Source organism: Hemicordylus capensis, chromosome 1 (genome assembly GCF_027244095.1).
Source record: "Hemicordylus capensis ecotype Gifberg chromosome 1, rHemCap1.1.pri, whole genome shotgun sequence".
In the NCBI taxonomy this organism is placed as follows: Eukaryota; Metazoa; Chordata; class Lepidosauria; order Squamata; family Cordylidae; genus Hemicordylus; species Hemicordylus capensis.
The window spans coordinates 251,083,044-251,099,233 of record NC_069657.1 but is presented as its reverse complement, the minus strand read 5'-3'; the positions used below and the strand labels follow the sequence as shown (position 1 = coordinate 251,099,233).

Sequence of the window (16,190 nt, the reverse complement as noted above, 5' to 3'; positions counted from 1 at the left end):
GAAGATTTCTCTAGTAATATCCATTTATCGGGGTTGGCTTTAGGGGTCAGCAAGCCACATGGTCACCCAGAACACCTACCTGAAGGGGGTACTGAGCTGAGCTTGGGGGGCTCACTGTTGTTGAGTGAACCATGGGAGAGTGCCAAAAGCACTCCTCACTCAGAGGGCTATTTATCCTCCATCCAAGTTTAATTTGAGTCAAGGCTTGCCCAAGCTCAACCTTGTAACCTATTCCCACAATCACAAAGTCCTCGGGAGCCTCTGGGCATGGGCAGTATGCATTCCTTCCACACTGTGTAACCACAACCATTCATACAATTATGAATTAGTCTTGGCTTAAGATCCCTGCCTGCTGCTTCTAGTCAGGTTGCAATTCTCCTCTAAGAGAATATTTGTGTCATCAGCTATAAATACACTTAAAGGAAAGTGCAGCACCACAATACCATATAATTCATAAATATTGTTTCTCTCTGTCCACTAGTTTACATTTTATATTTACTTTCATCCCCTAAATTAATTCTCATTTGCTCCCACAATGTGTGCAGCATGAGGGTCCTGCCAAACCCTATTCAGATTCTGTACAGAAGAATTTGTAAGCAGCCTACTTGACTAACATGAACTTAGCATAAAACACACATTAACATTCTAATGGCTTTAGTATTCTCAGTGACACCTTTTTCAAATAATGAGCCCATGCAGAAATCAGGAAAAGAAGTCCTTTCATTCCCATCAGAATACTTTATCAAAGGGCCCAGTACTTAAACTAAGGCATCAGTTCTGGGCACTTCTGCCAACGTTAACAGAGAGGCTTCACATGCTTTACGTTTATAGCAGATACACCAGGATGACACAAGTGTTTCCCACAGCCAACATGTAAATTGTGAGTGACAGATATGCATCCTTAAATACCTCTGTACATGCACAGGGAACCTTCATTTTAAGCATCTTTTAAAGATTTGACCTCTCTGTCACGCAGTAGTTCTAACCCCAGAGACAGAAGGATCAAAATGCTAACCTTGTATATTGTGTGAACAGCGTGGATGCTTTTCACGAAATATACATCCGATTAGCTAGCAAGCTTCATTTCCAGGATAGCCCAGGAATGCTCTGGTGTATGCCAATATACAAGGACATGTTAACTGGTATTTGTGTTTTATAATATATGAAGGTGTAGAAGCGAAGGGAGTTTTGTTGATCATGGGAAACTCCTTCATTGTTGTACAAAATGCAATAAATATAGGTTGGCTAGAAAACTCCTTTAAAAGTCCACAATCTGATTCTTACCTTTCTCAGTTTTATATAGAGAAAGGGCATGAAGCAATGCTAAAACATAGGATACTACTATAAGGATATCAACTGTTGAAATGCGGATTTTATGCAGCATTGTGCTTGATGGTTTCTGTCTCATTAGAAAAAAAACATACCATAAGATGGAGCTGCTGCTCCAGTGAATACATCTTATTCAAGATTGATTTACTCTGACATAGGTTTGCGGGGGGGGGGGGAGAAAACTCATGAATCCCACTTGAACTTGCCAGCACACAAAAAGCCTGAAGCAGTCTTAACTTGCACACTTCTGCTGCCAGTTCTTTAATACTTTTTTCTTAATGACTTGAACATATGTTGAATATTGCAGTGAGGCAAGTTTCCTTTTGTTTCAAACTCCACACCTAGTTTTCTTTACATCATGAAGAGTTTTTGCTTGTAGTTCCAGAAGGAAGTAGTGCCTCATTGCAGAAAAACAAAAGCATGAATACTCTAGGCATGCTAACAGATATTACACAACACATCTCTGTATTTGAAGTTGGACATTCAGGCGGACCTTGTTATCCGTGGTTCCAATATTCACCGATTCGCATATCCACGCTTGAGAAACAATTGACAGACTTCCCAATTCACCGTTGCATGTCTTGCATATCCACGGTTTTTGTTGCGAGCCTCCAATGCCAATATATGGCCGTGCTATTCCCGCACATGCTCTGTGAGATGAGAGAGGAGTCTGAAGGAGGATTGTTTTGGTGGTTTGTTTTGTGTGTGTTTTGCTGCTTTGGGCAGCATAGTGGAGGCTTGGTCTCCTCTGGGAGTCTTTTGGAGCCATTCCTCTTAGCTATTGCTCTCTTAGCACTTTGGCTCTCTGTGGAGGCTTACCAGATCAGTTTGAGCCTTTCTGCTGCCATTCATATTGGAGGAACCTCTTGGAGCACTGTTCAGCCCCGATAAGATGCTAACATGTGGCCCTAACATAAATCAATATATTGTACATTGCTATAATTATTATTGTTGTTGTTTTAGGAGAACAACTTGCAGTACATGTTTTTTGTCCTTTACTGAACCCTTACCATACAATGCACTGCAGTTCATATATATATATATACACACACACACACTGAATATATATGAAACAGCACTGTGATATTTATCTTGCAAATTGATTACTGAGCCCTTGCTGTACAATGCACTGCAGTTGCATACTGTACAGGGTGTGGCATTTTACATTTTTAAAAATTTATATATTTAATTTTAAATTTTAAATTATTATTTTATTTTTATTAAAGCAAACAACTTACAGTCCTGTATTGTGATATTAATCTTACTGAACCATTCTGTACATATATCAGTTTTTAGTGGGAGAGAGTTGTATGACACAACTGTGCTGCAAATGTGCTATACTGTACATGTCCTGTACTGTTCTAGTTTTTCTTCCTCCACAGTCAAGATGAGCACACATGCAGTGGAGAGCTCTGCTGAGCAGTGGTCTCTCTCATTTTTTTCATCTGTGTGCAGAATGAATTTTGTTCTGGGTGGCAGTTATCAAGGCAGTTTGTGTTCACATGCATTCAGAATGGGACTTTCCAGATTCAACGTGAGCGGGCTCAAAAATTGAGCAGACATTTAAAAATGTGTGCGTGCACACACATGTGCATGCCTTAGAGGGAACACTGCTGCTGAGGTGGCAAAAGATCGCGCAAGGTGATGCCCTTGAGCAAGAAGATCAAGCTTCTGAACATGCTGGCTTGTGGGAACAGTGCAGCCATCATTGCGACATCGATCAACAATCCGCTCAATTAAAAAGTGTGACGCTAGCATCCAGTGTAGTCTCTGGAGCATCGCAAAGTCTGAAGGTGGCATTCCATCCTCGTGAGCCGCACGTGGAACAGATGGAGAAAGCACTCAGTCTTTAGGAGAGGAGAGTTGGTCTTGTGGTAGCAAGCATGACTTGTCCGCTTAGCTAAGCAGGGAGACTAGAAGTGTGAGCACTGTAAGATATTCCCCTCAGGGTATGGAGCCGCTCTGGGAAGAGCAGAAGGTTTCATGTTCACTCCCTGGCATCTCCAAGATAGGGCTGAGAGAGATTCCTGCCTACAACCTTGGAGAAGCCACCGCCAGTTTGTGTAGACAATACTGAGCTAGATGGACCAATGGTCTGACTCAATATATGGCAGCTTCCTATATTCCTATGGATCAAGGATTAGACCCAGAAAAAATGTTCCACTGAGCAGACCAGAGAAGGCGCTAAGGCTTCACAAGCAGTTTGCGGGAGAAGGCAGTCAAGCAGCAGCAGCACCAGAAGGCACAGAGTCCAGTTTCCAGGCCAGCAAGGGCTATTTTGAGAAGTTAAAGGACCACTACAGCCTCCACAAGGTAAAGCTGTCATGGGGAGTAGCATCAGTGGACCACGAGGTGGTGGAAAGTTACCCAGTAGAGTTCCAACAGCTGATAGAGTCAGGAGGGTACAGGCCAAAGCAGGTCTTCAATGCAGATGAGACAAGCCTGTTCTGGAAGTGGATGCCTTCCCGCTCATTTGTTAGCATGAAAGAGAAATCCACTCTGGGCTTCAAGGCAGCGAAGAACTGCCTGACTCTGCTGGTGGGTGGCAATGCTGTGGAGAACGGCATCATCAAGCCCATGCTGCTTTACTGAGCCCAGAACCCTCACACCCTCAAAGGGAAGAATAGGAGCCAGCTTCCCAGCTTCTGGAGGACAAACAGGAGAGCGTGGATGACTGCAACAGGGTTCACAGACTGGGTGAGCAACTGCTTTCTTCATGAGGTGCAAAGGTACCTTGTCGCTAAGAATCTGGCCTTCAGAGTCCTCCTGGGGTTGGACAATGCGCCTGGCCATCCTGAAGCACTGCAGTTTGTGCACGCAGACTTCCCGATCACCTTCTTGCCACTTAACACTCCCTCACGAATCCAGCCCATGGAATAAGGTCTCATAGCAATCTTTAAGTTGTACTACACAGGATGCACCTTTGGGACACTACTGAATATGATGGAGGCCAATCCCTCACTGTCAGTCAGCGATTGCTGGCAGGGCTGCTTCACTGATAACATTGCAGCATTCCTGTCTGAGATAAAGCCCCACAATGGAACGCAGTGTGGAGGAAGTTGTGGCCCAGTTACCTCTTCACTCACTGCAGTCGTTCCCTCTGCGGAAGACAAGGTGTGGTGCAACACCAGCCTTGTGTTTGCCGTTGGTGGTGAGGGCCTGGGAGACATCAAGGCACATGAGGTGCAGGAGTTCCTCAAATTCCACCAGGTGGAGCTAATGGCAGAAGAACTTGAGGAGATGCTGCAAGCAGCCCCTGAGAGCAAGAGTGAAAAGGAGGAGGAAGAGATGCTCCCCTTCACCATGCTCCCCTTCACCATGCAGGGGTTCTCAAAGATCCTCCAGCTGAGAACTGCGTTGTTGGATAAGGTGTTCAAGCTCACCCCACTAATGGAGCACAGCATAAACTTTAGGCGGCAGCTGCAGGCAACTTGGCAATCATACAAAGACACTTACAATACGGTGCAAAGCAAGGCGAAGCAGTCCAGCACCATGACATAATTTTCAAAGGCCTCAAGTACACCCACTGCTGCAGCTGAGCAGTGGCACTGGTCATCATTGCCAGAAAGCAACACTAGCACGTTTGCTGACTTTGAGGAGGGAGATGGTGATGGTGGCTCCAGAGGGCCTGCTTCCTCAGTGTGAACTGTTTGTTTCAACAATTCACAGAGTAAAACAATTAAAATAATTTCACAGGATAAAACCAAACAGTTTAAAATTAATTTTAATTAAAAGCCTGAACAAACAGGTGTATCTTAAGAGTCTTTTTAAAAGCAAACAGAGATGGAGAAGCTCTTATTTTGACTGGGAATGCATTCCAAAGCCCTGGTGCAGCCATAGAGAAGGCCTGGCCTCGTTGCCTCCAGTCAAGCCAGTGGCAACCGTAACCGGACTTCCTCAGATAATCTTAATAGGCAGCAGGGTTCATGACAAGGTGATCTCTTAAATACCCTGGATCTAAGCCATTCAGGGCTGTATAGGTAATGACCAGCACTTGTATTTAACTTGGAAACATATCAGCAGCCAGTGTCATTCTTTCAGAATCGGTGTTATTATTATTATTTATGATTATTTATTGGATTTCTATACCACCCTTCCAAAAATGGCTCAGAGCAGTTTACACAGAGAAATAATAAATAAATAAGATGCCTCCCTGTCCCCAAAGGGTTCACAATCTAAAAGAAACATAAGACAGACACTAGCAACAGTCACTAGAGGTACTGTGCTGGGGTTGGATAGGACCAGTTACTCTCCCCCTGCTAAATAAAGAGAATCACCACATTAAAAGGTGCCTTTTTGCCAAGTTAGCAGGAGTTATATATGATTCTCGAGTTGTCTCAGAGACCACCCTGGCTGCCACATGCTGTACCAGTTTTAGTTTCCAAACTATGTACAAATGCAGCCCCATGTGGAGTGCATTACAGTAGTCAAGCCTGGAGATCACCAGCATATGTACTACAATTTTAAGGTCATTTACCTCCAGAAATAGGTGTAGTTGATGTATCAGCCGAAGCTGATAAGTAGTGCTCCTGACCACTGCCTCAACCTGAGAAACCAGAGAGTTTTGTATCCAGGAGCACTCCCAAGCTACATACCTGATCTTTCAGGGGGAGTATAATACCCTAGAAAACAGGCAGATCTAAATCATCTCTTGGGACTTGACTCCCTACAAACAGTACCTCTATCTTCTTTGGATTTAACCAAAACTGACCATTTGGCAGGGGCGGAGCCACTATTGGGCGAAGAGGTTCAAAGAACCCGGGCCACTGCCCCCAGGGGCCATGCCTTGCAGCCCCAGACACGCCCCCTGCACCTTACATCAGACGCGGGGCATTATTTCACTTCCAAACGTTGGCAGCACAGCCAGAGTGACTCTCCCTAACTTTTTAAGACAGGAAACACCACTCCTGGCCGTGCTACCAACGCAGTGAGGCTGATCGCCCTCCCAAACAGGGCTGTTTGAGAGATAGATCAGCCGGTGCTGCGTTGGCAGGGAGAGACACTCCAACTCATGCTGCCCAACGCAGCACGGGCCGATCTCCCTCCCAAATGGGACCGTACGGCCCCTTTTGGGAGGGAGACCACACCCCCACGTCTGGTGTTAGGTGTGGGGGCATGACTAGCCAGCCCCCTACAGCTGCTGTCAGATGCGGGGGGTGGGGTCAGGGGGATGCAGTGACCAAACACAGGCCGCTGCCAGCCTCCCTCTGCCCCTGGTTAAAGGCTTAACCTTTTAGAATTTTGGTCATTTAAATTATGTACAAATGATCTATGTAAATGTCAGCTATGAATACAGAATATATGCACTTGACTAAAGTGTAGCATTATAAGTTTATTTTATAATAATTTAATTCTTAATCACATCAAGAATTAAGAAAATGAAATCAAGAAATAAAAGTTCAAGTATCTTGAATAAAAGCTTGTAAAAATCAATATTCAGGGGTGTATCTAGGGTAGGGCAGGCAGGGCACATGCCCCGGGCGCCACTTGAAGGGGGCATCATTTTTAAAAATTAAAAAAAAAATTAAATGGCCACCACACATGCTCAAATGGCCTCTGTGAGGCCCTAGGCCATGCCAGGCCTCCCAGAGGTCATTTGAGCATGCATGGTGGCCATTTTGTTTTCAGCGGCCATTTTTTAAAAAAAACCAGTTATTTTAAAAAATGGCTACCACACATGCTCAAATGGTCCCTGCGAGGCCCTAGAGGTCAGCGGGGGGGAACCTTTGAAGACCCCCCCCCCCATGGCCCTTAGGAAGCCCCCCAAAGTGGCTACAGGTAAAAACATTTTTAAAAAATTTAATATAATAGAAGTCACTGTACACACATTCAGTTTGGCACCATGTACAGAGAATCAGGGCTTGTGAATACTGAGCTGAAGCTTATGAGCTAAGATTGTATTCATTTGCTCTTACTTTGCTTCTTGTGAGAAGTGAGTTAAATGTGATGTCTTAATAATATGGCTATTAATGGTGAGTTTGTCTTTGAATCAGTGTGAAATCCTTAGTATTAAGGCCACTGGGAGTTTCTTGCTCTCTTTCTCTCATTTTAGCTGTCTTTCTGAAATACTAGAATATATTCCAAGCAGTGACACAGTTTACTCTGTATATCCTTTAATTATTTCCAGAGTATCTGGGAAAAGCCAAATTCTCCATGTACTTTTAAAACTTATGTAATAGTGATGCTACAATGCATAGTAGAGAATTAGACAGGCACTTCTGTTTAGTTTTCCAAGTACACCTCCACATAGTATTTGGGTATTTCATGAGCTCCAGCATACTGAAATGTGTAGTTTTCCAGCATTTCTTTGGTCTGGCTATGTCCACTGCTAAATAGTTTTTGAAATTTTAAAAGATTAACGAGCTTGACTTGTATTTTTCAGCTGATATTATGATAAAGTTATCTGAAAGATGGGTGTCAGATGTTTGGACAGGGGGTGCAATTTCAGTGCTTGCCCTAGGCACTATTTTCCCTAGATACGCCTCTGTCAATATTTGTTTCCTTTGTTTAAAAAGAGACTGTCTTTAAACCTATACTTTGTATTTGATTCATAATATGTCATTCTCTCTCTGCAGGAAATCAGAGAAAGCAGTTCTATCAAAGTGGTGCATTTTGGTCTGGTGTAAGTCTAAATACTTATGCCTTGATGGTAGGGCTCCACCCAACACATGTCAAGATAAATAAGAGTCTTTCAATGGAAGCATCTTTCACAGAAGAATTACAAACCATGGAGAGGTGGCATTCGGATCGGGACTATGGCAAGGGCTTAAAAGATCCGGACTGCAACAAGGGGTTAAAGTCCTCTTCTTCCTCAGCCGTTCCGCCTACTGTGCCGCTGCTATTGATGTTGTAAACACATGAAGCCCCAATTGCAGGCTAAACATAGCATGTAGCTAGGTCCAGGGATTCAGTCAATTCTGAAATAATATTCCAGTAGATCACCAACCAATGTTAAGCACTTGTTCAGCACCATCCTATGCATATTTATTCAGAAGTAAGCCCTACTGTGTTCAGTGGTACTTACTCCCAAATAAGTGTGCATATGATTGCTGTCTTGGTCTCAATTAATACTATGGGAAAGAATAAAGCATCCTGACTAAATCTACTCAAGGAAGCCCCATTGAAATTAAAAAGACATGCCTAACTTATCCTTTTAATTTCAATGTGACTTTCCCAATTTAGTCAGGATGTTAGCCAGTGGACCGTTTGTGCTCAGCTTTGGCTGAATTGCATTCATTATTTGGATACACAGTGAATTTTGATTACCCAGTTCAAAACTAAAATTACTTGAATTTTAGTTATACCCTTGTATTCTTGCTGAATAAAGAGAGGGAAATTATTATTTTTTTTTAATATTACCTTTAACAGAGTCCTTGGCCAATTTGCATTCAAGATGTTTGTTTTGCTACATTATCAGGGGGGGGGTTGGGGGGGAGAGATTAAATTGTACAACATATGCCTTGTGTTTAGTAGCAAGAAGGGGGGAAATAAAGCATAGAGACTTATCAGTAATAGTCAGATGAATGCATTAAATCCATGCTGAAAAGCTTATGTCCTCCGTAGACAAAAAGTAGTAACATGCATAAGATTCTCAACACTCAGTGTGGGTGGCAGGGGGGATCAGTAATGCAAGAGCTACAAGACAGAGCCATCATTAGACACCTCCTAGTCCATCATACATAGCAGCATATAAAAACAAAATGGTTACTGCTGGCTCACAGTTATTTGAGGAAAGCATATGGCTCAAAGATATAACATGCAAATGTAGTTTCTAAGGTAGATGCAGTCCAACAACAGATCAAGGGAACCTTTCACTTGTTCAACCTAAGGATTCTGAAATGCATTATTTAGCCATGGAGCTATTTTGCTGAATTGCAGCCATATTTCTGTCAGTACAAGTGATGGTCTATATGAGGGATTAATCTGACACCAGACAGTGATCCTTAATCCTTCAGTATATCATAATCTATTTACTTTGCATGCTAAGAGGATTTTGGTTTTAAAATATACAGGAAGTGATGCTAGAAATGTACAGAAGATCAGGAATGCTGTTTCCTAAAATCTCAGTTTTTAATAAAATCCCTTTATGGATTTCTTGGAGTCCTGTCCTTACAAAGTATTGAATAGGGATTTAGTTGGAAATGGGCATATGTTTTTCTTTATACTGGAGCCCTCCAACTGTGTTCATCCTCCTCTTCCGGGTGTGTGTGTGTGTGTGTGTGTACACACACACACACAGAGTGGGGGGGCGGGGTTGTTTCCTACACTGCAGGTCAATTTCAGGGAGTTGCACTGATACTATACTGACAGAAATCAAAGAGAGATGCCAAGCTCCTGTGCATTTTATAGGTATTGTTATTTTTCCCCCGGTTGAGCTAGCAGTAACTTCAGATGAAAAAGCAAAGAGTAAAGAGAACATTTCACAAAACAAAAAGAATAAATTTCACACCACCATTTCCCCCATGTTGGCATGGATGTATCTTATATACATGTAGTAGTCAATTGTACATTTAAAATTATATTTTTCATAAAATATTTTGCAAGTTTTTCCATTATGTAATATGTAGCATTTTCAAAATGAATTTGTTGCATCTTGAAACACTGTTTGAAGACGGAATAAGGAGATAGACAGCCCAATCTTGGCAGCAAGAATACTGTTTGAGAAACAAGAGGCAAATTCTGCTAGTTACAAGCTCAGTGACTGGGGACCAACAGAAAGTTGCATATACAATAATTGCATATGATAAAGTGCTGTAATCTAGACATGTTCATACAGGGCTATTCATAGTTCTGTGCTGAAGCTGTGCAGCAGGGTAGCCCAAGTTCTGTGCCAAGAAAAACTGAATTCTACAACCTGTAGCAGTCATACAAACTAAGCATATTTGCATCTTATTTTGCTTAATCTGCTATTAATAGATGCAAGGAACTTTATAACATACTAAAGGCACATATTTGACCTCTCACCCTGGGGTGTTTCTACACTACTAGGTACTTACTCTAGAAGTTGCCATAGATGTACAGGGCATCCACACGACAGCAACAAATCATTGTTCTAGGTTTTCCCTATGTAACATCCTTCTATTTTCAGAATGCAGAAAATGATCTTTTTTAAAAAGAACACAATATCAGCACAATCACCACATATGTAGTCTGCTTTAGGATTACTCCTCCACCTTTGAAAGAGGTGTGGTTTTCTCTGCAGTGATGTGTTGGGTGTGACTCTATCAGCACACATCTACACTTGGGCATACCTTCACTACTACCTTTCCCATAGTACTATTTGACAGCATATTTCTGAACTGATCTTTTAGTTCACACTAAAACCCCTATATGTTAATCAAATGATAAAGCATTTAGTCACCAATTTAAAAACTCATCAAAAACTATTCTGTCTTTCTAGTCTGTGCCATTTGGTGTGCTCACACACACCTCTTCTTTTTTTTAAGTGTGTGTGCAATTGTACCTAAACAGAAATGCACTCTGCTGCAATTTTTAAAATCAATTTTAAAATCAATTTTAAAATGACATGCTGAGGTGAATGGCCCCTTCCCTACCCACATGGCAATCTCATGATTACTACCACAGTATGAATGGAACATAGAAAGATATACACAATGGCTGGCATCCAGGCCTTCCGCAAAGTTACATTCCATCCTCAGAACATGAACCAAAGGAGAGTTAAGCTCACTCAAGGGGTCCTCGTGTCAGTGCAATGCTCCTTCAATTCACAAAAGGAGCTTCTGAGGATGGATGCTGCCTCCACAGAAAATGCTATATCCCCTGAAGTGCAGACAGACAATTCCACATATAAGTTACAGCAATATCAATTATTAGAAAGCACTAGAGGCTTCTAGTTTGGAAGCTCAAGCTCTCACATATTCATCTACCCACAAACATTTAAGCCTATTTCTGCAGTCAATGGAACTCGTTTGATTTTTTTAAAATAATGGGGGGGTTTGTAATGGAAACGAGGATTTCAAACTGCTGAATTTTGCATCTAGTACCAAATCCCATACTGGAAAAGCAGGAAGGCAGAAAGCTAAAAGCAGGCCTGTCCTTGGGCCACTATCCTGTGTCCTTTATTCATATGTCTGCAAAATGTAGTCAATACCTTTTGCATGGCAATTCAAGATATGATAGTGGTGAACACGGTACAGTCACTGAATACATAGTACTTCATTTCATACTAATTCAAACCACTGAAAAATTAGTGATCTAGATAGAGAAGCTGGTGGGTTCCGTAAAAGAAAACAAGTTGTTCTGGTAAGAACTAATCTGCCTACTTTCCTTTCACTATCCCTACAACTGGACTAAATTTGGTCCAGGTCAGTTAGGCAGTTCACAAGTAAGCCCACTTGTGCCTCAAATGTGCACACGTCCACGATCTTGAATTGGGCTGGATAACATCATTACAAACTATGCCACTGAGGTGTCCCTATGTGTCACTCACTACAACTGCACTCACTACAACTGCACCAAATTTGGTTCAAATCGGTTAGACGATCCACAAATTAACCCACTTGCTCCTCAAATGTTTATACATCTGCCATCTTGAATCAGGGTGGATGACATAATCACAGACTACGCTGTTGGGTGTCCCTACAATGGTACCCCATTTGGTTCACATTGATCCAGGCATTGTGAAGTTGATGGGACACACACACACACACACAGAGAGAATGCCAGGTGATCTCATAAACTTACTTTCCTTATGGAAAGAAGACTAAAAATTTGAAGAACAGTAAAACCCTATAGAACCCTTGCTCAGTTCCGTGGGTCTGAGCAAGTAGTATATATTTGTAGTCATCGCCGTCTCCCAGTGCCACCCAGACCTTCCAGATAGCAGCAGAAACACTGAAACACCGTGCCTTCAATCCCCAACCCAGAAAACCTATCCAGAAGAATACAACGGACAATATAACTTCTTGGTATAAGAAGTTACCAAGAAGTCCAAAGGAAATGAGTGATCCAGGTAGTTGTCTTGCCAATACAAGATCTAAAGCCAGACTAAAATGGGTTCAGATAATCAAGTCTTATCCAAGAGCATCTGTAGTCCTATAGTAACCATCCACGCAAGGACCTAGCCTAAGATGTGGATATCTGTGACCGACCAATAGCTTTTTTTACAATCTTCACGTTTCAAGGAGGATTTCTTTAGAAACAGTCTCATTCTTCTTTATGAGCTACTTCCACCAAATCAGCTGGGACTAAACTTGAAGGGAAGCATTGATCACCTCCTGGACCCAGTTGTTAATCCCAGAGGCGTAACTAGGGAAAACGGCGCCCGGGGCAAGCATTGAAATGGCGCCCCCCTGCGCCCCCCCAACATACTACATTATACTTAGGTTTTTCCTCACAAGCGCCCGCCGCCGCCGCCAAGCCAGGCCACTGACTGGCCGCCAGGCGCCAGCAAAGCAATGGGGGGGGCGCAGGCGGCACGGAAGGGACTGCTCGTGGGGGAGGGGGCGCCGACGCACTCCCTTGACTGCTGCAGCACTGCTGCACTGAGCAGGAAACATTTGTATTAACAAACAAATTTTTAAAAATTAAAAAAAAAAATTTGTCATGGCGGCGCCCCCCATGTGACCAGAAAAGATGGCGCCCGGGGCACGTGCCCCCCCGCCCCCCCTATAGTTACGCCTCTGGTTAATCCCCTTCTGCTAGTTGTTATAAGGCAAGAGGGGTAGAATAAACAGGCTATACACCTGAACTTATACTCCATAGGCTATACTCCTCCAAGCACCTTGTCCACATCCTCAGGTCACAACATTCTCAATTCATTCCACAGATCATCACCAGACAGTGCTCTGAACACATCCCTGGGTTGTTAACAGGTCACTGTATTTCTCTAGTGGAATACAAGTACAAGATAACAAACCTATAATTGTTATCTTTTACACATAGGGTGAAAAGAGACATAGGTTAAAAGCCCATCTTGCCAGTGCTTGTTAACTAACTTCCATTTCCAACTGAGCCTTCTCATACAGCTCTTTCTAAACTGTGTGAACATATTAAAAGTTGAACAGAGCTGTTAGTTATCCCAAGATAGGATTAAGAAGCCCTGACCATTTTCGCCTAACAAAAACAAAAATACATCAAAAATGCATCACATTTCTTCTATTTTCAAACTCATTGGGATCTCTATTGCTTATATCTCAATGCTAGAACACATTTATTTGAAAGCAATTACAACTGATTTCAAATCCACTTATTTCCAAGTGTGATTGGAATAAACCATTTAGTCAAGGCAGCTTCCTATGTTACACTTTTGGCTCAGAGAATGTTCCTGTGATTCCTATGACAAAAAAGATAAAACGGAAAGTAGCCGGAGTCATGGAGTAGCTTTTCATGCTGTGCCTGACTCTCAGAAAAATCATTGCCATTCTGGGTAGTTCCATGGAAACAGGGACAAAAAGGTGAAAAATTAAAAACTGACCAAAGTCAGTGTGTCGTTTTATAAAGAAATGCCTCAAGATCAATAATTCATGCATGTTTCCCATGCCTTGGTCATAGTATTGGTGAGGAATTTTGAAATGTCTAACAAAAATGCAGCATTCATTGACAACAACAATACAAGTTGTTAAAATATGGATAGTAGAGAAATAAATAAGTTACACTAAATGTGCATGATGGATCCAAAGGAAGACGCATAAGACTTTATTTTTCTCCAATTAGCACATTTTTTAAAATACAGCAAGGGGTGGGTATTATGAAAATCATAGATCATTAATCCTGATTCCGTTATCACAAAGGTCCACAGATAAAAGGATAAACACTGCAAAGAAAAATCCAAATCTCTGTAAGCAGAGTTCAATTTTTCCCCTCAGAATGCGATCAGCTTTCTATTTGGTTTGAGCTTGCTCTATGCACAGGCCCACAGAAAGTGGTCATTCTTGACTACCAGTCACAAGACCATTGCTAGTAGTCTGCACTGAACTACATAGTAGGCTTACTTGTAAGTATATAGTTATTTGAGTGGTAGAATAGTTTTGTGTTTCTAAACAGTTCCTGTGCAATTACTTAGCACTGAAGGGTCAAAACCCCCCAAAATGTGCACCTCATCCCTGGCCCTGTGTAGAGGCAACCATTCCCACAGCTCACCTCTGTGCAGAGCGATCCTATTCAGAGAGTCAGCGAGGAGCTTAAAAGGGGAGCTGGAGCTGGAGCTGGAGCTGTGCAAAGCCCCAGCAACGTCTGGAAAGGTGCACATGGAGCACTGGGAAGTGTGGCAGCACTTTCCCCATCAAAAACTTCCCAGTGTTCCATAGTTCCAAGAACTATTTAGAAACACAAAGCTGTGATGACAAGTGATGATCTGACAACTGTCAGACATGACTAAGTCATTCAAAATAAGCATGCATCTAGCACTAAACCAGCTACCATTTTTGATACTATCATGAAAGCTGTGTGAACTGCTGCAGCACACCAGTTTTTCTTGGGCAATATCTCAAAGATAATAAATGGTTTAATATTATTAAATGCTGAATTAATGTTAATAAATAGATGTATATGTTTCAAGACTTATGTGCTTTTCTTTATGTTAATGATTTACCTTGATATTTAGCAAGCAACACTGCAATCTCATTCAGTAATCACACAACCTTATTCCATTACCAGTGTGTTTGCTTTTCTTCTGATTAAAACAAAACATGTAGAGGAAAACTAAAGAGGACCTGTACTTAAGGGTTTTGCAAAAATATGGCCTTAGAGTATATACAATATCAACGTGAAATTTTGTTCATAGCTATAGTAACTGAAAAAGTAGTAATGCACCTGATCCCATTACCCTTGGAATTGCCCTTATATCATTTTTAATCACAAGAGTATCTTGTTCAGGGCCATAAACAAGAACTATATGGTGAGCATATTCACCAACATATTCACTTCAGTGACAGTCTAGTCCTACAAAATAATGTTTATAAATATTTAGTATTTATATAGGTCCATATTTCCTAAGTGCTCCAAATATATTATCTATTATCTCAGTGATCTTCACTGGTTCATTCCACCTCTCTACCACCAGCGCATGCTTCTACACCTTCTTCCATGGGCCTGTGCTTGGCCCAGTGCCCCCCAGAGGTGCATGCCCCAGCAGTGAGGGGGGGAGACACATGCTGAAGGTGCTGGCCAAGTACCTCCCTGGCTTTTCCACCTCCTGCAGCTGCTCTCAAGACACGGCAGAAGGCGCAGCTATGTGTGTGTGCCTCATTGAGTGGGGGGAGGTCAGAGGCGGCCAGCAGGGTCTGCATGGGCTGCCAACAGCCCACACAATGAAGGTCACTGTGAATATAGTAATCCTTATAGCTGTTTATATTGTCTCTATCTTACAAATGGAGGAAGGGCTGATGAGAGAAAAGGGCTTGCCTAAGACTGCCCAAAGAGTCTGTGTCTGAACTGAGATAGGGACACTTCCATCTTACAGTAGCTCATGCTGATAATCCCAATGTGAATGCACGTCAGAGCAAATTCATTCAATTCCCATTTTTATAAGATTTAGATACATCTTTTGTGAAGTTTTTCCTAATTTCCTTATGCAACGAATATACTATATACAAAGACACGATGCTATTTTGTAATAAGACAACTTCCAGAAACTGTCAGATTGGTTCCAGAGAGGTAGCTGAGTTTGTCCATTGCAACCAGCACAACAAAAAGTATTGTGGCATTGTAAAAACTAACAAATGTATTATAACATAAAGCTTTCATAGACTAGTATAGCCCACTTCATTAGATGCATGAAGGGTTATCTTCAGTTGGCAGGTGTGTACACACACACACATATATATAGGGGGAAAGGAAAAAATGTATGCAGTGGGGTCAAATGGCTATAAAATGTAATCTGTTAAGCTTAAATGTATAAA

At 42.1% G+C, this 16,190-nt stretch overlaps 1 protein-coding gene across 18 annotated transcripts in view; it reads left to right on the top strand.

Annotated features, from left to right (window-relative positions):
- Positions 1-14,847, top strand: part of WDPCP (WD repeat containing planar cell polarity effector) — a 350,788-nt gene extending 335,941 nt beyond the window's left edge. For 11 of the 18 annotated variants that reach the window (XM_053284357.1, XM_053284351.1, XM_053284349.1 and 8 more), the window contains one exon: positions 7,905-14,847. In XM_053284357.1, coding sequence (XP_053140332.1) covers positions 7,905-7,955 — 51 coding nt within the window. In that variant the 3' untranslated portion in view covers positions 7,956-14,847. The remainder of the gene's footprint in view (positions 1-7,904) is intronic. The other 7 variants (XR_008313269.1, XR_008313267.1, XR_008313266.1 and 4 more) reach the window with 3 other exon arrangements.
- The last annotated feature ends 1,343 nt before the right edge of the window (positions 14,848-16,190 follow it).